The sequence below is a fragment of the Poecilia reticulata genome, chromosome 20 (assembly GCF_904066995.2).
Source record: "Poecilia reticulata chromosome 20, P_reticulata-male-v2, whole genome shotgun sequence".
Classification (NCBI taxonomy): domain Eukaryota; kingdom Metazoa; phylum Chordata; class Actinopteri; order Cyprinodontiformes; family Poeciliidae; genus Poecilia; species Poecilia reticulata.
In genome coordinates, this window is record NC_088849.1 from 563,394 (window position 1) to 587,830 (window position 24,437).

The window sequence follows — 24,437 nt, forward strand, 5'->3', positions numbered from 1 at the left end:
GATAATATAGCAGACATAGTCTTACTTTTAATTGGTCATAGTAGCAGTTATAGAGGTCCTCTATGTCCATGTCCAAAAAGCTGATTTGAATGTAGCTATCCCCTTCCACTGTTATGGTCCATCTGTAATTGGCATTATTGGGATATGTCCTGGGAAACAGTGGTGATGCAATCTGACCCGATTCTCCCACCAAATCAACCCCGTACACTGAGGAACACAGACAAACTTGAAGGTTAGGTTTACAGTCCATCCCAAGTTTGGTCTATCTATCACGTTGCAATTTATTGATGAGAAAAATTAGGTTTTCATAAAAATTGTGTTTGTGTTTTTAACATTCTGGACATAGCTTTTGGAGTATTAGATAATGTTGTTTTGTTGGCATCCATAGGTTTTTCCTGCTTTCAGGAAAAACACTCCATAGTTAGGTAGGTACGGTCATTTTATTTATATAGCACTTTTCAGCAACAAGGCAAAATGCTTTACATGAGTTAGAGGAAATACAAACAAAATAACAAAAGAAAAGCAGAAGAAAAACAAAAAAGTACTCCACAATTTGTAAACTAATAGTTTGTTTGGATAAGCTAATAGAAAATAAAAGTAAAAGTATAAAAAGTTGAATGCTAAATGTTGAACTAAAGTAATAAGTAGTTTCTCTAGATATCTAAGTTTGTTCTAATTTCTGCTATGGGTTGAATGAAGTATAAAACTAGATGTTCTTCTTCTGGGTTGCCAAGCAGATAAGTATAAGCACTCAATAGTAGGACAGGAGAGAAGAGAGGAGAAAAAAGTGACTTGTTTACATAAACTCCAGAAGATTTGAGATAGCCAGTCAGGCAAGGCTAACACAAGGAAGCCAGATTCAGAATAAACATTTTATTTAAATTGGGCAGTCTTAAAATTTTTGTCTACCCTAGAATCTTAACTCTTACATCTCTGTATATTCCAATCATCCCAATTAGTGTGGGTCATTCCCACAAGGCCGAAATTAGCAACTTCTCCAATATTGATTCCATCCCACTAATGAGTTTTAGAGTTCAAAGTTTGCATGGGAAGGAATTGCATCCCAAACTTGCGCCTCTGTCCCACAGCATGTCTGTCTGAGAGTTCGCTAGTCGGCCCAATCCATCACAAATTTGTTGATATGCTAGATATCCGCTAACTCCAAACATCAGACATCCTGGTATCATGAATCCAAATAAACTCAGGATATGTCCCACTGGGTGTGTCCCTGCAGGACACATGGGCTCTCCTGTGCCCAGTCTTCTTGACCAGATCCATAGTTCGTAGATTATGGATGTGCAAGAAAAAAATAAAAGCAGAACAAAACAAGAAAACAGAGCAGAGCAAACAGGGTGAAAGTGGGTAGGAAGAGAGCAGATGAAAAAAAGATGCTGCAGATGCCCTTCGTCTTTCAACTCCACAGGTGGTCAGCCCAATCTCTTTGATGTTAAAAGTAAATAGAATGAACCTTTCCCATACACTGTGTGGAATCTTCTGAGACAATTGCTTGTGATTTACCAATAGATTGTAAACCAATCCCCCATTTGAGAAAGGGAAGGACTTTGTGCCACTATAATTCCTGTAAATAAAAGAGAAATATTGCATCTTGCAGGCATGTTGAGTGTGGTTTCTGTGAAAATCTGCTTTGTTTGCCATCAACAAAGATTTTATTTAAAATGGACATGAGGTTAGCTATAGGCTATGATCTATCTCCTGCATTATTCCAGACTTTTTGGTTTGGAAAAGCATTTGGAAAAGCTTTCTAAACGTTCTGGGTAACGGCTGTTAGGATTGCATGTTCCCCACTGACATCAATGATCAAGAATTTCTGATTCAGCATGTCAGCAATGACGAACCCTGGCGACGGAAACAGAGATTCAGTTCCTCCAGATAAGAGGCGTGTACTTTGAGAGAAATTGCGACTGCCAATTGGATAGTTACTGATAAACCTCATAAAATGATTGACAAATAGGTCATGTCCATTGGCTTGTGGCAAAGCTCTGAGTCAGGGTGCATGATCCAGACAGTGCAAAGTGGATGGTCAAAAATACCTTTGTTTCAGTGCTTTATTCCCACTGAATAATTGTACTCAAATCAAAGGTTTAAAGTTTTCCAACACTTTCAATGTTTAGTTGTTATTTTATTAATTAAACATTTTAAACTCAAACATGCTGGGGTTTAGCTGAAAATATTTTCTCACATAACATGAAAACCTCTAGATATAGACACAGAGATTTCATTGTCATTCAATTGCACATTTAAAAATGTTACATTTTTGAATGTACAATTGAAAGAAATGTCATTCCAAGACTCCAACAATAATAGATAAATAAGTAATGATAAGAGTATCGATATAAATATATACAATAAAAGATTAAATTAGTGGGTGACTAATAGTCTTATGGCATGAGTGATTAAGCTGTTGTGAAATCTGGTTGTTCTGCATTTGAAGCTGCTGAACATTTTCCCAGAGGACAGCAGGGAGAACAAACCATGGTGAGGGTAGAAGGGGATCCTTAATCATTTAACACATTGCAGCAGATCAGGATCAGTATTCTATTTTTGAAGATGGAATACTTACAGTGTGAGAAGGTGACTCTAAATCCGGCCCCACTAACTGATCCATCCGAGACAAATTTAACCCACAGGATGTGACCAGTCACAGATGTGTAGTTGGAGGGCAGCGAGGCTCCACAGAAGCGACCAACAAGAGATCCAGTTGAACTGCCTTCTCGGATTTCCAGGTAGTCATTTTGACAGTCTGAGTCTCCTTGAAGGTGAAACATACTGAACAAAATATAGTTTTTAGCAACACACACAAAAAAAACAAACAAGCAATGTATGAAATGTAGCAGGGTGATGTGGTGCTATGATATTAGCAGTGACTTAATGGGTTGTTTGATAGCAAAGACAACAAACAAAACAATTAAATATTTTTATCTGATATAGTGTGAAGGAAACTCACATAAATGAGATCTGTATACGGTTCCCTGGTGAGCTCCTAAGTGTCCAAACGCATTCCATGTTTGGAGGATAAGCATCTGGATAGTTAGGGCTGTTAAATGCACCACTCTGCATCACCAGATCCCCGCCACAACCTGAGCAATTAAAACAAAAGGACTTAAGAAAGATTTCCCCAATATCTCATTAGCAAAGTGTGAGATTGTCTTAGTATAAGTTTGAACCGATAAAGGTTCCACTTTACTGGAGGTGGAGGCAGAATAGACAGCTCTAAACCCTTTCTTGGAGACAGAGTAATCAGAAATGAAATTGATCACCAAAGAGTTGCTGAAGGACGTCACGGGATGTGGTATTTCAAAGCCACAGTAGCGCCCTGACAAAAAAAACAAAACAAGTTTTTTGGTCAGTTAGTTAGTAAAACCTAAATTATTTTTATTGGATAATTTAGAAAATAATGCAATCACTTTTGATAACTTTTTGGAAGTTAAAATACACCAAAAGGTAAAAAGCCCTAAATAGTAACGTCATGGCTTTGTAAGCTTCTAATTGGGTAATCCAATACAACCTTTGTGGGTAACACTTTATTTGAAGGGGTGTGAAAAAGACTGACATGACACTGTCATAAACATGACATAAAACCTGTCATGAACATGAATAATTCTTCATGAATATTTATGACTGTTGTCATAAAGCATCATTCGGTAAATCATGACACTTTTAATACAAAGTTGACATTATTCAAAATGTCTTTGTCATGACAACTTGACATTAACCAAGAAATCATGATCAGACATAAATTTGTTATAAAAGTATTACCGATTAAACTTTAACAATTAGCTTTATGTGGTAATATTATATTGCTCTGCCATTTTGTTTAGTCTTAAATTTCTTAATTTAATTGATCCTAAAGTTTTACAGCAAGATGTCTACAAAGCCCTTATGAACTTAGCATTTGAAACATTTTTTAAGGCTGTTTTAAGTAGTGCAATACACCATCTCCACCAGTGAGAGGCAGCAGTGCACGAACAGGCGTGCAGTGTGTTGGTGAAGAAGAAATCTTCCATAATGGTCAGACCTCCTGTTTAAAAAGAAGCCGTAGTTCAGTGGTCCCCAAAGTCGATCCTCGAGGGCCGGCATCCTGCATGTTTTATTTCTCTCCCTAGTGGTAGCAACAACCTCCTCAGCAAGTCAATGTTGTCCTTAGGCCTCTAATGAGCCATCATTAGAGGCCTAAGGATGCAGGTGTGCTAAACCAGGGAGAGAACTAAAACATGCAGGATGCCGGCCCTCGAGGAACGACTTTGGGGACCACTGCGCGTAGTTTGTCACCTAATACATATGAGGTATGTGTCTTATTAACTTTACATTTTCTTTGAGAAAATAACATTGACTATGTTCTCTTTCTTTGTAATGTTAGCTATGATCAATTTAAGCCAATCCTACCTTGCTGTAAGTTAATGTTGGCTAAAGTTATTAAACTCCATTACTGTAACATTAGCCCTTAATATTAAACACATTTAATATTAAATTTGCTAGATATTAATATTAATTTGATAGATTTTAATCTAGCAAATTAAAAGCTAATATGTTAGTCAAAGTTATCCTTTATGTGCATTATTTAGCAACTAGGCTGATGTGACACAGTGCTTGTGTTCTTTGCTTTGGCAACTTTAGCCACATGAAGACCCATGTTAGCCTAAGGCAGAGGTTCCCAAACTGTGGGGCACGCCTCCTAGGGGGGCGCCGTGCCATTGCAGGGGGGGCGCGGGAAGCCGTCTGGATGAACCCCTCCCCCTCCAAAAAAACCATGAACACTGTATGTGCTGGGTTTGTACCTTAGAATGGCCAACTTTGTTATTCCTCTGTCAATTTGATACAGTAGGGGCTTCCACACTTCCCATATCTGTATCCTCTGTCATTTTTATCAGCAGTTAAAACTGTTTAATCCATTAACATATCGTAACCTGTTTTTCCGAGATGCCTTTAAACGCAACATGAGCGCTACGACGCTCGCGCTGGGTTTACACCTGTGCGGCAGTGAAGGAGACCTGCTGCTGCTGCTGTGCGGAGCTACGCAGGTGTGTGTTAGAATCATGGCAGCAAACCAGCAAAATGCAAATAACTTTTCACAGTTTTTCCCCCAAACTAAAAAACTGTTGAGTAATGCTGTTGGATGCAGGTATAGTTAGCTAAAAAATAACTAGCTAGCTATTATCAATACAGCACCTTAAGCTTGTTAACAAGTAGCTTGTAGCTATGTTCAGCTACAATTCATTTTGCAGTGATTCCACAGCCCACTTAACTGCGAGGCATTCTTTTTCAACTGTGGAATACCTGGTCTCTCTGTCTTGAAGCTTCCTACTGAGAAAAACAATAGGATGTCTCTCACCATCAATGTCCTGCAGCAACACGGCACCAAGGCCTACTCCAGAGGCGTCAGTTTGCAGTATAAACGGTTTATCAAAGTCTGGACTGTAGAGAACAGAGTCACTGGAGATTGCAGCCTTCAGGTCCTTGAAAGCTTTGTCACACTCCTCAGTCCACTGTACTTTATTTGGTGCAGAGACTTTTGTTAAATCTGTAAGAACAGCAGCCCTGTCTGCAAAATGGGGAATGAATTTACTATACCACCCCACTAACCCAACAAAGGCACGGACCTTCCTTTTTGTTGTAGGAACTGGGTATGCATGAATCGCTTCTACTTTTCCCACTTGAGGTCTAACTTGGCCATGTCCCACCACATAGCCCAGGTACTCTACCTGCCTCTGAGCCAGCTTACATTTATTAGGGTTAATGGTGAGGCCAGCAGATCTAATGAGCTGTAAAACATGCTGCAGATGATGAACATGCTCTTCCCACGTCTGGCTGAAAATCACCACGTCATCCAGGTATGCTGCAGCAAAGTCAGATGTCTCCCTCAGCACCAGGTCCATGAGGCGCTGAAACGTCGCTGGTGCCCCCTGCAGGCCAAAGGGCATCACCCTGAACTGAAAAACCCCAAACGGTGTTTTAAAAGCAGTCAGTTCTTTTGCCTCTGATGCCAGGGCTAGCTGCCAGTAGCCCTTGCTGAGGTCAAGTGTGGTGATGAAATTGCATCTCCCAACTCTCTCCAACAGTTCATCAATGCGAGGCATTGGATAAGGGTCAAATTTAGAGACACTATTGAGGTATCTAAAATCAATACAAAATCTTAAAGTGCCATCCTTTTTTGGTACTAGCACTACTGGACTGCACCATTCACTTACAGAGGGCTCAATGATCCCCAGCTCCAACATGAACTGTATCTCAGTCTTGAGTTGTGGGACGAGACGTTCTGGAACCCTGTAGAACTTCCTGCGGGGTGCAGCATTGTCTCTGAGGTGAACACTGTGTTTTATCAGGCTTGTGAACCCAGGTTTTTCCTGAAACAGCTCAGAATCCAAAAGGGGTTTTATGTCCTGCTGTTGGGATGGCTGAAGATGAGAGAGAGAAATTGAAACAGGTACAGAGCTACAGGCTGGAAAAAATAGCTCATTTTCCTCCTCTTCGTCCACCACACGCACAAACAGTTGCGGCAAAACAGTTTCTGCATGTTCCTCATTCCGCACTAGATCCTGCTGAGAAGACTGAGAAGCAGACGACATGGCAAACTGCTGTGGTGAGTCGTGGTATTGTTTCAACAGATTAATATGGAAAGTCTGATGTTTCTTCTTCCTTTCTGGCATATACAGTTCATAATTGAGCTTTCCAACACACCGTGTGACCTCATAAGGGCCCTGCCATTTAGTGAGAAGCTTATTGTCACTGGTGGGGAGCAACAACAACACTTTCTGTCCAGGATGAAAACTCCTCTCCCTGGCATTTTTATTGTACCAGGATTTTTGTTTAGCTTGAGCAGTTTTCATGTGTTGATGTGCCAATACAGCCATTTGTTCAAGTCTCTCTCTCATTTTTATCACATAGGACACCACATGCTCACCCGATGGACTTGGACTTTCCCATTGTTCTTTAAGAAGATCCAACGGCCCCCTCACTTGTCGTCCATACAGCAGCTCGAATGGAGAGAATCCAGTTGATGCTTGTGGAACTTCTCGATATGCAAAAAGCATATAGGGCAGCCATTTGTCCCACTCCCTGCCAGTCTCTGAAACAAACTTGCGCAGCATGTTCTTCAGTGTTTGGTTAAATCGTTCAACCAGTCCATCTGACTGGGGGTGGTACGGGGTGGTGTTTATACCCTTTATACCTAACAACTGATAGACCTGCTTCAAGAGGTTTGACAGAAAATTAGTCCCGCAGTCTGTAAGGATCTCTTTAGGAATGCCTACCCGTGAAAACAGATGAAGCAAACAGTTAGCTACTTGTTTAGCTTTCACTGATCTCAAAGGAAAAGCTTCAGGGTATCTTGTAGCGTAATCACAGATAACCAGAATGTAACGGTTACCAGAGGAGCTTTTCTCCAGGGGACCTACCACATCCATTCCTATCCTTTCAAATGGTGTTTCTATGATAGGTAATGGCTGTAGATGAGCTTTAGAAACACCTCTGTTTGTAGTCAACTGACATGTGTGACAGGAAGAGCAGAACTGTTGAACCTGTGTGTACATGCCTGGCCACACAAACCGACTTGCTATTCTATGAAGGGATTTCTGAAATCCAAGGTGCCCGGCCCAAGGAACTGAATGAGCGAGTTCCATCACTTTTCCCCTTAGCTGCTGTGGTAAAGCAATGGCTTCTGATCTGCCCTTAACCTGATAAAGGACATCATTCTTCACAACATAAGTTGCATCTTCCAAGGCATTTATTTTACCCTGCTTCTTTCCCTCAACTTCTGTAACCTTATCAAACCATGGTTTTAATGTTGGGTCTGATCTCTGATGGGCAGAAATGTCTGCAGGAATATCAAAGTCAAACAAAGGGCAAGGTTTCATCTGTTCTTCCACCTCCATTTTGGCTGAACCTAAAAACTTCTCCTTCCTTCTTTGAGCTCTGGATTTGGATGGTTTTACACTGCCCACCTCCAGTTCTACATCATAGAATGGTAATTCTTTAAGTGAGTTCCGTACTGCCTGGGCTCTAGTAGTGACCAAGCTACAGATTGGAGAAGAAAGTTCTGCTCCTGTCACTATGGGGACATTTTTCTGTAAGAGTGTAGTGTTCTGAGTTTTGAACTGTGTTCCCTCATGGCAATCAGTTTGAGTCAAATGTCCAGCTGCTGTGTTTGACACTAAATCAGTCAAAGTGGGGACATCCAAGCCCAAAATTACAGCATAAGGAAGCCTTGATGCTAATGCTACAGGTAATAGAAATGTCTGACCTCCTATAGTTAAATAAATCTCAGCTACAGGATACTCCATTTCATCACCGTGAATGCAACTTATTTTTGTCTTAGCATCACTCCACAGTTCTCTTGGCACTAAGCTAGACAGAACCACAGACTTGAAACTTCCTGTGTCTAGCAAAGCTGTTTCACGTTGACCATTAACTAACACAGGGACTGTGTGAGCAGGTTCAGGGGCAAGGGATGGGGAGAGTGGTCTGGGTACCGAACAAAGAAGGGAGGGTTTACTCCGTGTAGTGGCAGGACATGTGTACTGTGTATGACCCATTCTGTTACACTGAAAACACCTGACATCTGGTCTTGAGGAAGAGTAATTCTTAGCAGGGTTGGATTTAGCCACAGAAAATGACTTGGTAGCTGAATAACTCCTAGCCTGGCCTATAGCACCACCCCTTTCACCCCCATCAGACTTACTTCTTCCCATAGGAAAGTTTTCACGGCCAAAGTGGGCTCTTCTGGTCCCCGTCCTTGCTGACAAGAAGACTTCTGCCAAACTTGTGGCCTCCTCTGCAGACTTTGGGGCTCGTTCCCGGATCCACACCTCCAAGTCCGGATTCACCATCCTCAGGAACTGCTCCATGATCATCAGTTCTGAAATGTCATTCACTGTAGAAGCCTCTGGTTTGACCCACTTATAGAACATGTCTTTGAGTCGAACATAAAGTTCTTTTGGTGTCTCACCCTGATGAATGTCCAGGGATCGAAACCTCCTTCTGTAGGTGTCGGCAGTTATCTCATATTTGGTCAGAATGGCATATTTCACCTTGTCATACATGTGAGAATCTGCAATGTCCATCAGCACATAAGCACTACGTGCTTTCCCAGTAAGAAGTGGTACTAGTCGGACCGCCCACTCTTCTTTAGGCCAATGACAGACCTTAGCTATCCTTTCAAAAGTTGTTAAGAAGTGCTCCACATCATCATCAGAAGCCAGTGGAAGCAGCTTCGGCTCCCTCTGTGTGGCTGGTAGCTGGTAGGACATCTGACTTTGTCCATCATCATGGCTGTCTCCGTCATAATCATGAGTGTGAGGATCCTCCTCCAAATAGTCACCCTCATGCTGTCGGTCCTCCTTCAATTCCTCCACATGAGTCTGGAGCTGTCGAAACTGTTGTTGCAAATTCTTCCATCTTACTTCTTGGCGTGCTGATTCCTTCTCAATCTGCTGGTCTCGGGCAGATTGAGACTGCATCAGTGACTTGACGAGGCTTGCCAGCTGATCCAGTTTGTCATCAGTGCTAGTACCAGTAGCCGCATCAGCTCCACTCATAGCAGCAGTGCTCTCTGGATTCTCAGTTTCATTACTTCTTTTACCACCTCTTGTCATCATCGTCTCATTGTTCCTCCAAAAGCCACACTTCTGACACCATTTGTCACTTTGACCGGCGGAGGCTCTGCTTTGGTAAGGAGGAAGTGAGGCGACAATATGTCTTTGAGGTGTTTTTATTTCGGAGCTCCAAGTTACACCAACATCCTCATCAACAACCACCCTTAGTGAAACACAGCAGCTTACACTTATACCTGAGGCAAGTTCCACTTACACCAGGTGAAGGGGTGACCACAAAAAAAAGGACAAAACACTATTTACACAAACCTACCAACAATAAATGATCCAACAAATATTTACATGCATGCAAATTATTAAAACTAAACTATTCTAAGGTCAATCAAAAAGTAACTGTAACAAAATAAATCCTCAGAGTGTTACCCCTCTTAATGGAAGCTGGTATGTTCCAGGAGCATTTGTCTCCCTCTGCTCCACCTTGCTGAGACACACCCAGAAAGGCAAGTACTCAATTAACTCAAATTGACTAATCTAAATCAAAACAAACTGACATTCCCCCCCCCACATTCTCTGAACAGGAAAGATGGCCAGTCTCCCTACCCAAAAAGAATGTTCACCAAATGTCAAAGTAACTGAAATAAAGAACTGATACAAAATACATTTGAACTGAAAAATAAATAACATAATATCAATAATCAACATGGGATGGAACCCCTGGTCTCCATCACACCTTTGTTTTGTCTGAATGTTGCCACCTGCCCTAATATGTCCTTTCCTCTTTTTTGTTTTAGAAACAGTGGAGTACTCACTATTTAATCCAGAAAAGGATTATTTTAGTTTATTAGTAATATCAGAAATTGTGGAGTACGCACTATTTAGATCAATATTATACAGATTAGAAATGGAAACAGAATTAGAATTAGAATAACTACAAACTTGGAATCCAGAAATACTTAACAGGAACAGTCACTGCTTAGTTTATATTACTTTTAACCCAGAAGAGGATTTAGAACAAACTTAGAATTGTGGAGTACTCACTTTATCCCAGAAAAGGAATTAGATCAGTCACTCCTTAGCTTATTTTATCAGAAACTGTAGAGTACTCACTATTTAGAAATGAAATTAGATACTTAGTAACCCTGAACAGGAGCACTTAGTTTACACACTTTAGAACAACATTAGATTAGTTTTCTATCCTCTTCTTTCTTTCCTTTGGTTTGTCATTTTGTTTGTATTTCCTTTTAACTCATGTAAAGTACTTTGAATTGCCTTGTTGCTGAAAATGTGCTATATAAATAAAATTACCTTACTTGAGGTAAGACTTAATATCAATGACTCTGTTAGTATAGCATTTGAAACTGTTATAACACTAAATTACATCTTTATAATTGCTGCTACTTGTTTCACTTAACTTGAGATAAAAGTTAATGCCTCAAGTAAAGTATACTTAACAGGAACAGTCACTGCTTAGTTTATATTACGGTAGTTTTCTAAAGACTCTACATTATAGAGATTTTTTCAAGGTGAAGTACTTTTCTATGTTGAATCACTAAATAGGTCAGGCATTTTTGTCCCAATGTGATATTACCTTGTTTTATTATATTTGAAATCTGGGTAAAACAAACAAGTGATTATAAAATTCAAATTTTATATTTCTTTTTTAAGTGTCTTATGTATCAATCACACTTAATGACATCGTCATAACTGTTACTACTTGTTTCACTTTACTTGAGGTAAAAGTTATTAATGACACTGTAATAACACTTAATGGCATACTCATAACTGGTGCTACTTATTCCACTTTACTGGATGTAAAAGAAATTGTTATTGACTGTTATTAAATCATTTGACAGTGTAATAAAGCTTAAAATTTTTATTGTTGGTCCTACTTGTTTCGCTTTATTTCAGCTAAACAAGTAGCTGATTTCAGGTAGTGGGAATATTAATTGCTGTTTTGTTAAAGCTTTTGATAGTGTAATAACAATTAAATCATTATGACTACGATTATGACGTATTAATGACATTTTCGTCTAGATTAATGTCTAGTTGTCATAACAAAGACATTTTGAATAAAGTCAACTTTGTATTAAAAGTGTCACAATTTACCAAATGACACTTTATGACAACAGTCATACATATTTATGAAAACTTATTCATGTTCATGACAGGTGTTATGTCATGTTTATGACAGTGTCATGTCAGTCTTATTCACACCCCTTCAAATAAAGTGTTATGCATTTGGTTAAACTGGAGCCACACATATGGATGATTTCCCCATTCTCACCTACAAATGGAATTTGGAGTGATCATAGCAAGGTGTTGTTCTCAGGCCCACAAATAAATGCATAGCAGAGTTGAAAACATGTCTGTCACAAGGAGGACTGCAAATTCTGTCAGGGCCAGAATTTCCGTTCACTACTGTGAGAAATTTGTAAATGGTTAATGGCTTTGACTTTCATAGAGCTATATCAAGTCCAAAGGACCCCAACATGCTTCACACTAAGGTCATTCACCCATCCATGAACACACTCACATGCTGATGGTGGCAAGCTACTGGGGCAGTCTGACAGAGGGGAGGTTGCCATGCACTGGTGCCAAGGGGCCCTCTGACCACCACCAGCAGGCATGGTGGGTGAGGTGTCCTGCCCACAACAATAGAGGAGGGCGGAGCAGGGATTGAACCAACAACCAGTCGATTGCATGGCGAACCCCTATCACTATCGCCCCCATTTGTAGAAGACTTTATCTATATGTGCCATACCCACCTATAGAGGGAGCTTGGTAATTGTCTCCATCAAGTATTTCCACAGCGTCGTGTGAGCAATTGGAGTTTAACTTCTCCAACTCAAAGTCAGTGAAGGACAGGGTCACATGGTTGACTAGAGAGAAAACACAGATGCAAATTATTTTTTTAGGTTTAATAAAGTATGTCATATATAGCATAAAACAATACAAAATATATTTATGAATTTGATAAAGGCAGCCCACAGCTTACATGGTTCCTGTGCTTTGATGATCCAACTGCAGTTCTGATTTGGTGGATATTTTGCGGGATACCTTGGTGATGAAATTGCCCCACCATTATTGTCTGTTATAATGGTTGCTCCACAAGCTGTCAAACAAAAGGTTGGTGTTATCCATACTAGGATGTGATCACATTTGGGCTTCCTCTACCTGAAACAGGAGAGCAGTTCTCCCAGTGCCCATTTACTAAATTGTCCACTGTCCTGCAGGCCCACCGAAATACATATTGGAGAAAATATGAGAAACAGGTGGAAGCACAATATGACCATCTAATAATCATATTGTGTTTCATTACATGATGCACCTGAGAATCAGCAGCTATGCATTCTGTTAGCATTTGTGAAACGGATAGATAAAATAACACAAGAGACTTATTATAAAAAAGAAGAAAATGTTACCTTCAGAGAATCTAGCACTGAAGCCTCGATGATTCTGACTAGAGTCTGATCTAAAACGGACATAGATGGTGTTCTGCGTGGAGGTGATGGAAGGAGGTGGGCTGGACCCACACACACGGGCAAGCAGAGGAAATAATATGCTCGGACCATCATGGATCTACAGTAGGAGAAAGAGTTCAAAGATCTTTAAAAGGTGTTTTGCTAAAATGACTGTAACAAAGTGTAGTTAACCGGAAAACTAATTTTTCTTCCATGCCCTGTTTTTTACTGTTGTGTTTTATATTAACATTTATTTCATAAACAAATCTACGAAGTCTCTTACAGTGACATAATCAAAGGAACAGTTGCTATGATTTTCTATATCCAGGTCGGTGAAGTTTAACAAGATGCGGTGACTGGCATCCACACTGATCATCCATGAGCAGTCCACATTGTTGGGATAGCTGGCTGGGTACATGGGTGAATGGATCTCCCCTGAAGGAGCAGTGACTGGCCCTCCACAGCCTGCAGGAACAAACACCACAAACTTCAGATTACTGTGGATCTTCTAAAACTGCAGGAATTATTTACCTCACTCTAAATAAAAACACATAAGAAATGGAGATAACATGTATTTAGTCTTTGGCAAAATTTCTCCTTTCATATTTCAAATGCACTGGTTATGTCTCAGCACCAGAAAATCACGTCAATGTTAAATGCTGACATGACTGGAAAATCAGTAGTGTCAAAACAGTTTATACCCCATTATCATCTACCTGCTAAAAAACAAGTACAGTTCAGTGTATTATAAGCCTGGCAGCCCACAATGTTTAACAAGCCCCTCCACCAAGCTAAGCGTTGCTTGTTTTTGTTTTTAGAAAAATTTCTAATTGGGGGGTGGGGATTTGCTTTTTTTTTTTTTCTTTTTTTTTAAGCCAGATTGCAAGCATCTCTGTTGCTCTGGCAGAGCAGATTTAGTCATAAAAGTGGCATATAGTTGATGCACTTAAAGCCAGGAGAGCGAACCAATCACTCAGCCTCTGCACGTTGCCTCCGGCGCTATAGCTGCTTGATTTCTGAAGTTTATGTCAACGCGGATTGTGCGCTCCTTTCACTCAAACTGGACACAGCTATGGATATTACATCAAAACCCTGTGAAGAATTAAGCTTCTTTGAAGAACTATACATCAAGGTAAGAATTTAAAACCCACCATGTTAGCTCTGGTTGCGTAGCTCTATGTGAATCGCAGGTAGAACTTACAGTTGCGCTTTCAGAGGTGCGTGTTGAGTGGCTAGAATAATTTATTTTGTGTTTTTCTTGTGTGTTCACTTTGGACTCTGGTCCTCCATTGTTTGTTGTTTTTGGACTCTTTCAGGTGTCTGGTAGCTGCCTTTTGGGGGGGGAGGGAGTACTGTTTTTTGTGTGTATTTTTGGTGTTAATTGTGTCCCTTGCTTCTTGTCAGGTCCTAGTTGTGTCACTAGTCGTAAGTCGTGTCATTTGTCATGTGTCTAATGTCCTGTATTCCCAGTGCTACTAGTGTCTGCGTTTCCTTGCCTCATCGCTCACCTGTGCTGCCTGGATTTCTGTTCTCCTTCGTGTTTGTCACTAAAAACTTAATTTTTCACAACTACCTGCAACGAGTAAACGACTGCATCCTATCCTCACCATCTACAACTCCAATTCATGACATCACCATGCAGGGCCGGTCCAAGGCTGTCTGAGGCCTTGAGCAGAATTTGACTTAGGGGCCCGTCTTGCTGCTAAAAACATCAGCACCTCTAACAGCTTTTGTGTTAGATTTAATCTGGGAGACGGGGACTAGTTTAATTGGCCAACCTAAAAAAGCAATAAGTCATAATTGCAGTTTACTATTTTATTTGTGAAAAAACAAAGCTCAACTCAAAGATTAAACTCACAGCATTAGATTGTAGATGTGGTAATAAAACATAACTATGAAGATTGATTTTTGGGTTAGGGTAAAAATTAGCTCAGCAATGGATAATTGGCACAATAAATGCTTTTTCATATGGGGTGTTGTTGGTAAAGTCACATAGTAAAAAATTATCTGAAATAATTTGGCTTCTTTAGCATGACATGGATACAGACATGTGGATGTTAATTTTTCAAAGTCATATTTTCACCATGTTATTTCTAAATGTATAAGTTTAAGGGTTCCAAACTACATATTTAAATTGATTGCAAAATATTTAGTTTAGGAACTAAATATTCAGCTTTATTCGACAGGCTGTCAGACAGCTGACCTCCCGTCTCTGTTTGACCCCGTCCCCGAATTTTAATCTTAATCTTGGTTGTATTGTATGTACTTATTTTGCCTTGTTTTTATTTATTTTTTTATTTAAATGTTTGATAGATTATCTTTATACTTATCTGTATGTCCTACACACATGGTGAGTTGACTATTAAAAAATGATGCTACTGGATTTCAGAGCTCTATTTCATTGACTATGTGAGTTTTTGACAATGGAAAAAAATTAAATGAAGAGAAAGGAATTTCCCCCATTTAACTTTCACTCTCAGTTATCAAGCAGAGACCAGTGATTCTCTCTCAAGCAGCACATTATTAATTCTTGCCAGAATGAGAACAGCAAGCACACATGCTCTGTGTCTGCTCAGTCTGACCTGTTCTAACTAGACACAGAGTCACTACCTTCCTGTAGTTGACACAAAGTTTCTCACAGACAGTCTGGGAACCATTGTTTCTGGTCCGCATTAGGACATTAACAAAAACCTTTAAAACGTTGAAGAGGATCCATTCTTATCTAAACCCTCCCTAAGTTCCAGAAGAGTAAAAATGCAATAAGCCTCACATGAATGTGGCTACAGCTGGAAGAGGGAAAATTAAATAGTTTCTTGGGGTTATAAATAAAGCAGAAGCTATCTTCCTAAAGTATTTTCACTGACTGGTACTGACTCACCTCCCTGGAGTTCTGTCCAGCTTGCATTGAATCCTCGACCACTGACATAGGCATCAGATTTAAAGAGCACTGTGATCTGGTTTCCCGTGCTAGAGACTTGCATTGGGTTGGAAGTAGTGCTGCAAAGCCTGACCAACCTGGGTGCCTGTAAGTCTGGGCCTCCATACACCTAGAAAGATAGAGAGAAGTCATTGCAAGTTAACTTGTAGCCCATATCAAAAATCACCACTTTGTGCACATTATCAAAAAAATATTTAAGAAAATATTTTATTTTCTCAACACAAATATGTCTTAGGACTCTCAGTTTTTATATTCAGGAAGATTTATAGGAAGTCCTTTGGTTTTAAATATTACATTAGAAATGCCCCTCTCAATTCAAATCCTATGGAATTTGTACAATGAGACAACAGTCACTTATTGTCCTCCAGCTGCATGTGAAATTTCAAACACTGTTTAGGAAGCCAAGATTCTTCGAGATTTGCATCCATCAGTCTGCTGTTGATAGCATCATCTCTGCTGCCATCACCTGTTTGGGCAGCAGCATCAGAGCCAGGGACATAAGAAGACTCAACAGCCCAATAAAGAAGGCTGGTTCTGTTCTGGTTTTGTTCTGGGGTCTACAGAGCCTCTGGAGATGATGAGGCAAAGAAGGATTCTTCATAAAACCAAGAAAATTGGACAACACTGATCATCCTCGTCATGAGACTGTCTTGAGAAAGCAGAGTATCTTCAGTCAGAGGCGTCTTCATAATCACTTTAATACAGATCGCTACAGGAGGTTTTTCCTGCCAACAGTCATCAGCATCTACTCTGAAGAATTTGAATTAATATGACTTACAACATTTAATTTCCCTTTGGTGTCAATAAGGTATTTGAAAAAACAAATATAAACCATTTATATTCTGCCTTTCCTCACTCTCTGGGTCAGCTTTACTCTACACACAGACCCATTGCCAAGTCAACTGACAACATCTCTGCTAAGCAGCAGAGCAGAGAGTAATATATTGACCAGAATGCCCTGGACTGTAGTTAGCTTCCTGCTTTGGAGCAGTCTCTGGTCCACGTGCATTCATATTTCATTCGGACCACACCAGAGTTCACTTCAACCGAATTAAAACTGAGGGTTTTAGGAGAACCAGAGTTCGATTCCACATTCACACCTTCCCAAACGAACCGGACCTTCTAGACCAGGGGTGCCCAAACGTTTTGAGACCAAGATCTACTTTTTCTCTCACCAGCCACCTGAGATCTACCTCATGACACAGACATAAAAATAGCAAATTAAACTCTATTGACTTATTTTATATGCGAATATACATCAGTTATAGCAGAAATAATAAGGTGACAGTTTCTTCCTCAGTGAGATTCTGACACTGGGAGCAGCTTACTGGTTTCTCAGTTAGAAGCTGGTTGCAAACCTGACACCAGCAGGTGTCAGTCAGTCATGGTGGATCTGAAATGTGGTTTGATGACCTCAGTATGAGAAACTACAGACTGATAGGAGGAACCAAAGAGCCCAATAAAGGTAAAGGCAAATCTTCTGAAGTCGGGATATAATTAATTTAATTTCACATACTTATTGTGGTAGAATTTGTTAAAACTTAATGAAATATATTTGTCCTATTTGATGCTGTGACGTATGCTCACAAACGAAGGAGGTAATTAGTCCAAGTTTGTCGTTTATTGAACGTTCAGAAACTACAGCAGGTGTAATGAGCCACAGCAAAGGTAAGCAAAGGTAAAACAATCCGAAAAGACGATCAACTCAAAACCACTCCTACCCTCTTTATCTCTCTGCCCCCCTCCCCCCCCCACTCTCTCTTTTTGTCGTTTAAGCACACCCGTTGCCGTGGCAACCAACTGCACTTAAGCCGAGCAAAGATTATATTAAAAACACAACATTCAGTCCGTTACATATCAGGTTTCCAGGCTTGATATTTATTTCTCGATTATTAATAATCCTCTCATGAACACAGCGGTGGTTGAGTAGCTAATTTAAACTCCTGCTCTGCTCTCAGTCGGTCTTTGAGTCACATTTTTTTCTCTTTTTTTTTGTTAATGGAACCGAAACGCACTGAATTGCGCAACAACTTGTTAAAACAATAATTACTGAGATTATTAATTTTACATGTTTCGTTGACTTTATATAATTATTCGTTTTTAATGAAGCTACAAACGTTTAAGATCTTAGTGAATATTTTTGATAAGCCTGCAGAGGAGGAAGTGCTGGCCTCGGCGTCCTGGCGGCGTTCAGTTTGTCACCTGCTGCCGAGATCGACTCAAAACCTTTCCCCGATCGACCAGTGGATCGCAATCGACGTATTGGGCACCCCTGTTCTAGACAAACAAACTGGAGTTCGATTAAAGCAGACTAAATAAGCCTGGTGTGAATGCATCCCAAGACAAAATAATTGATAGTTGATTTTAGGAAATACAACAAGAATCAACCACTGATTTAAATCAATAATGCTTGTGTACTAATTTACACTTTTTGGGGTACACATCTCTGTCTGTCTCACCTGATCATCAGACACTTCAAAGATTGTCAAAAAGCACACCAGTTTCTTCTTTTTCTATGAGATTCTAAGGAAAACCCATTTGAATCCACATATGCACATTTATTGAGATCCTTCTATGGCTCGACAGTGGAGATTACTATGATACACTGTATTTCTACTTGGTTCTCTGGCTGTTCTCTGGTGGACAAAAAAGCTTTGGAAAGAATAATCAAGTCTGTCAAAAGAATTAACGGATGTCCACTTCCTTCCAACATGCATATTTTGTCCAAGGCAAAGAACATCATTAGAGATGTCACCTATCCTGGTTATCACCTGTTTGAACTGCTCCCCTCTTGAAAGGCGATATGGGTCTATCACAAACAGAATTTCCAGGTGTATAAGGAGTTTCTTTCCATAAGATGTGAGAGTTTTAAATGGTTATTCATTGGGATTTTAAACTAGGTTGATATTTAATTAAATTGGTGTTTGATAGCTTTTTCCCTTTTTTATGTTGTTTTAATGTACCCATTGTGATGCATATTGAATCTTGCTGTGCTGGAGGCTCAATGACAATAAAAGGCTTATGACTTTTTGTTTTTACTTTTGAGTTTCCAATCTATTTCTGAATTTCAGAAATAAATGATAGCAATATTCAGGCAACTCTGCTGCATTGATGAGTTGCATTTTTTCCATGTAACCCCATCAGAAACGTTACTTTTTTTTGGGAGAATACTTCAAGTAGAACTGCCCAAAGATGTCACTAATTGAGTTTCCACTGGCTACAGCTTAGCAGACCTAGAAACATGAATGTGGTTGTTTTTGGCTAAGCATTTGGACATTACTTACTTCTAGTACATCATAGTTGCAGTTATCATGGAACTCCACATCAAACTCATGGATAGTCAAAGTAATACTGCTTCCAGGTGTTGTGGTGATATACCAGATGCACTCTCTGTTGTCAGGATACTTGTTTGGATAGCCTGGGCTGCTAATGGAGCCATTGGGCCCACCAACATCCCCTCCACAACCTGCAATGACACACATCAATGACAGGCCACAACTACAACTGGTTCCATTTTGCCTAGACTGACAGTTGACAACTGGCCAGCTAACTAATAAGATGTAACAAAGGTCAGTTTCTTTAACTTTTCTGTCTGATCTGTGTATTCTAACTTGTAGCAACTCAGTTTTGTTAAATCTTATGCAGTTTCTCTCTGACTCACATTGGAAGACCCTGGGAGGAATCGTTTCAGAGCAGATACTGGAACATAAACTCCCATCCTGAGTGTTTAAGCCTTGCAGGGATAGGAAGGAACAGGCCACCAAGGAGGACAGGCAGCCATTTTTCGCTATTACTTTTACTTATTTGGTGAACTGATTAAAAATATTAGCTTAAAACGTTAACTTGAGTCTATTATTGTATGGCAAAATATATTCCCCTAAATTTAGTTTGAAGTTGCTGTTCATTTATTGCTTTCCTCACTAATTATTATCTAAATTACTGAAAAGAAAAAAAAAGATTTCCTTAATTTAAAAAAAAGAAAATCATCTTCTTGTTTCCTTGAATTCTAATTCAACAAATCTAAGGCAGTTTGGTTTAATTTATTTGCATTTCTTAAGGGCCCAGTAGCATCATTACTCCTGGTCAGCCAGAATCTAATGATGGAAGACATTTAACATTTACTTCTTTTTTGTGTATATTACTTCAAAAACAGTAAAAGAATTGCACTTTAATTGCAAAGTTCAATGTCCATTCATTTGGTTCAAAACTCTCAAACTAAAATATTTGAAAAGGTGAGTTAGTGTCAGTGGGATGTTTGTCTTGCTGCCAAACTTAATTTAATTCTGTGCATGTATGCAGGTTTGCATATTTTTTAAGGGAACTTTTTTTTGTCATTTTTTGAAGTTGCATATTTAATTTGACAATATGCGAACTGTTCTTAATCACAGAAATCAGTCTTTTTTTTCTTAATGGTTTAAAATTCATTCTTTATACAAGCATTTCATGCAGAACACTGTGCGAAAGGTTCCCATTTGTTCATGGCTGCTATGGAGGAAGGTGAGCTGGTGTCAGCTGACTTTCTGCTGAACTCTTTTCTCTTGTCTATTTTGAGCAAATTGACAAGAGAAACATGGGTTTCTGCCAGTTAGGCTGAACTGGAACTTCTGTGCCCCTTTCACTTAAACAATGTAGAACTTGGTGGTCTGCAAGAAGAAACCCCAAACCTGGCTACAATGGCCTCTAGTAAATTCCTTTTCATCAATAACAGTTTTGATTTATAGTCCTTTGATATTCTGACTATTGTGCAATAAAATAATTGCAGACAGTCCATAATATTATGGCTTATTATGGATTGGATTATGGAAAGCTTTTACATAATAATTGTAAAAACTATCTCACCATTCTGATACCACATCATCTGAAATCCAGGCATGGGTATCGAGGAGTCTGTTCTAAACACCAGGGTGAGGGCGGAGCTTGTAGTGCTGTTAGCTGGAGGTGGTGTATTCCCACAGAATGCACCAATCAGAGGAGCTTGCTCATTAGGTCCATTATAGAGCTAGAAAAGAAATATTAGGAGAAATGTTACAATATATAAATATTACGCTATTCTTCTGTTACTAGAAATATTCACACAAACTGCAAATTAAATAAGTTAAACTTATGAAAGTCTTAAAATGTTTACATATTGTGGAGGATGGAAAATTCAGTTTATGAACTTTAAGCTTAACCTTTTAGGTGTGGAAACATTTTGTGCTGTGGATTCATTTTGAAACAGAAACCCAACATTAGTGTGAACTTTGCAAACCAGACAGTGTGCTAAGTGGCTTCTCTGTCTAATGACAGAAAGTTTGACTTCCTGTTACCAGGTCTCATGCACAACATCTTTGAGAACCAATAGCTGCCAGCCCGGGTCCTGCCCTGCACCAAGACACCGTCCCCAGGTCATCCCCACACCAGCAGTCCCAGTTGAACCAGAGCGGAGAGTTGCTCACTGATGTGCAAAAACCACTTTCGATTGTCTAATTTGATTTATTCAAAAGTGAGAGATACAGGCAAGAGTAGTTATGGGTAAAAAGAAAATGAGGGGAAAAAAGCAGTCCCACATCAATGTTACTACAAATGTTTTAGATGTAGTTGTAAAACATCACTTTTTAATGTAATATGGTAAAATTGTGTATATATTTGTACCTTTATGTAGTCGAAGTTACAGTTGTAAGTGTCTTCTAACTGAAATGCGGTGAAGGTGTAGTTAATCGTGTTTCCACTGCTAGCCTGGACGGTCCAGCTGCACAGACTGTTGCCTGGGTAGTTGTTAGGAAAGTTCAGCGACTCGATTACTCCTTGGTGTTGATGTGAGATAATTATGTTGTGACACTCTGAAAACAAACACAGTAATGCAAACTAAAGTACACTGCAAAACTACTTTGATTCAGATGTATTTTTGTTTTTTTTGCTTTTGTGTATTTTACTGACCAGCTAGATAAAATTTTATTTAATAGATTTAAAATATCTATTTTAATCTATTCTGGTAAAGTTTCTATTTATGCAAAAATATAATTTCTAATAAATAGTTTTTTGCATACTGGTGTTATAAAATGCAATGAAGCCGCCAGTGTTGACACTGCTATCTGTGCGGAGTTTGATGTACAGTTGATTGCTGGAAGAGTTGATCGGCCTTGGTAGCTCAGTGCCACACAACTTGGCCAGTTCTGGAGCAGTGCTGCTGTTTCCATCATGTACCTAAAAACAAATGACATCAAAATGCTATTAAGAAAGTTAAGATGGATAACATGGCAAGAATGTTTAATGCACTGCTTTGAGTGGGGAAAAAAAACTAAGTGTCCTCCTTGATGTCATACTTGTATGGGACAGAAACATGGGTTTCTGCTAAGTATTCTGAGCAGTCAAATGAAAGTAGTTTGTTGCTGAATTAAATAAGATCATTGCAATAAGATGATACCAAGTTATTTACTTACTGTAATAACTTTGCTAAGCAATGTGCTTTTACAGTTCTGTATGGAGATCTCAGATTCAGACATTTTCTAAATTTTTGAACACTGCAGTAAGATGAAAGTATAATGATTTACTTCCCTTTTGAGATTTTAAAGTACAATAATAACATGAGTTTATTTGTAGGTTTTCACTTATTTTCAATATCACTAGAGACTAAATTTTTCCAATTACTTTAAATCATTTCTACTGTCAGTACAGTCAGCTGGTCTGCTGAAGTGAATTCTACCTGAACAGAAAAGCTGGTGTTGTGGGGATTAGTATTGATGATATATGATTTCTCATTTGATAAATATGATTTGCTTTAGCATGTGTCTAGAATCAGAGCCATTTACATGAGGATAAATGCCAAGTATGTTTAATAGCTAATAATATTCCCACATTAAAACCACACTTAGTGTATCCTGCACGTTCTAAAATATTAGGCATATATCAGGTACTCTTATGTAAATTAGCTATTTTAGAACATGTTGAGAGACACTACTCACAGCTAGGTAATCATAAGAACAGGATGAGCTGGATTCCAGGTGGAAACCTGAAAAAGACAGTTGGACCTGGCTGCCCTGACTGGTCCTAATGTTCCAGTAGCACTCAGCATTGGGATGATACGGTAAAGGATAATTGGGAGAAGACAATCCTCCAGAGGCAGTTGTCAATGTTCCTCCACAACCTTTATGAAAAAGAAGTAAAGCATGTAACTGCATTACAATAAAAAAAACTGACAACATTCATAGGTGCTTCATCTTTATGCAAGATGCCAGAATAGTGCATCTTTTATTTAAATATGAGGCAATAAATTCCTTGTGCTGTAAAGATATAACTCATTGTCAGAGAGCTATGGCATAAGGTTGTCTCGGTAATATTTCTACATCTTTGTTGTCATATCTGACAGAATCTGATTAGTGGTCCTTTTTCTAAGTTTTCAGTGCTGTGGATTCTCAGTCAATAAAAAAATAGTCACAACTGAAACATGAAACTGAAGGTTTGATGCTGTTGCACTAAACGAGACAAAATATTTTGGTGTTTGGTTATAACTGAATCTCCGTACTTTTGCGATCTAAGCCTCACAGCGTAGATGAAAGAAACAGATAAAGAACATTATAAGCATGTACCTGTCTGTGTTCCATCCCAGTGCGCAATGAATCCATGACTTGTGATTGAGGGATCAGAGTGGAATCTAATCCATAAACGATTGCTATGTGACACCACAACTGGAGGTCTTTGACTGCCACAGAACTTACCAATCAGGGGAGACGTCTCATAGCCCCCATCCCTGTAAATTCAACAGATTTCATTTGTTCTATTTAGATATAAAATATACCTTGTAATGTTTTTCTTAATATACGTCTTTTAAACACCTGCATTGTGAAATGAAGATGACGTGATGAAATATTTACCATTTTTAACTTCTAAGACTAAACAGATTTTTCATTCCTAGGATCTTAAGCATGCATTATTATTTGGTTGGATTCATGCTGTTTAAAGTCATTTTTCACTGAATCTTGCTATTTGTGATAAAAGAACAGTGAAGATTTTTGGGAAGACTATTGTAGCCACTATAGACTACTGGGTCTTTCATATAATAGAGTGAGATGAAGAGTGGAGTAAAGCTGTTTAGTTTACATGTGATGTATGGTCACAATGAAGATTAGTCTGTTCAAATGAGCTTCTGGGTTAGGTGTCCCATTCCGCAGTGGTAGTAAGAACCAACAGGTAGGAAGAACACAAGGAGATTGGATTCACTCTATAGTCTATCACTGTACTTCATTTCATACCTGATTTCCACAAAGTCAAAGCTGCAAAAAGGAGGAGTGCCCTCCAACTCAAAGCTGGTGAAGTTCAACAGAATCTGCATGTTGAGCTCAACAATGATCTTGAAGGTGCAGTCTCGGCTGTTGGGATAGCTGTTAGGATAGCTTGGAGAGGTGAATGTTCCGGTTGGAGAGGTAAAGCTCTCACCACAGTCTAAAAAGAAATAAACAACAATTCTATAAATAAATATTTGGTCATTGTATGAAA

At 39.2% G+C, this 24,437-nt stretch overlaps 1 protein-coding gene across 2 annotated transcripts in view; it reads right to left on the reverse strand.

The window, feature by feature from the left end:
• Window positions 1–24,437, reverse strand: part of cubn (cubilin (intrinsic factor-cobalamin receptor)) — a 162,197-nt gene that overhangs the window by 62,757 nt on the left and 75,003 nt on the right. For both annotated transcript variants that reach the window (XR_014085253.1, XM_081601345.1), the window contains exons 23-38: window positions 24,194–24,383; window positions 23,531–23,691; window positions 22,907–23,088; window positions 21,992–22,148; window positions 21,597–21,784; window positions 20,805–20,964; window positions 19,250–19,431; window positions 15,906–16,074; window positions 13,311–13,492; window positions 12,989–13,145; window positions 12,562–12,678; window positions 12,332–12,445; window positions 3,206–3,334; window positions 2,966–3,098; window positions 2,582–2,787; window positions 26–207 (exon numbers count right to left, since the gene is read on the reverse strand). Coding sequence is in view for 1 of the 2 variants with exons in the window: in XM_081601345.1 (XP_081457471.1) it covers window positions 26–207; window positions 2,582–2,787; window positions 2,966–3,098; window positions 3,206–3,334; window positions 12,332–12,445; window positions 12,562–12,678; window positions 12,989–13,145; window positions 13,311–13,492; window positions 15,906–16,074; window positions 19,250–19,431; window positions 20,805–20,964; window positions 21,597–21,784; window positions 21,992–22,148; window positions 22,907–23,088; window positions 23,531–23,691; window positions 24,194–24,383 (2,609 nt within the window). In the remaining variant the exon portion in view is untranslated. The remainder of the gene's footprint in view (window positions 1–25; window positions 208–2,581; window positions 2,788–2,965; window positions 3,099–3,205; window positions 3,335–12,331; window positions 12,446–12,561; window positions 12,679–12,988; window positions 13,146–13,310; window positions 13,493–15,905; window positions 16,075–19,249; window positions 19,432–20,804; window positions 20,965–21,596; window positions 21,785–21,991; window positions 22,149–22,906; window positions 23,089–23,530; window positions 23,692–24,193; window positions 24,384–24,437) is intronic.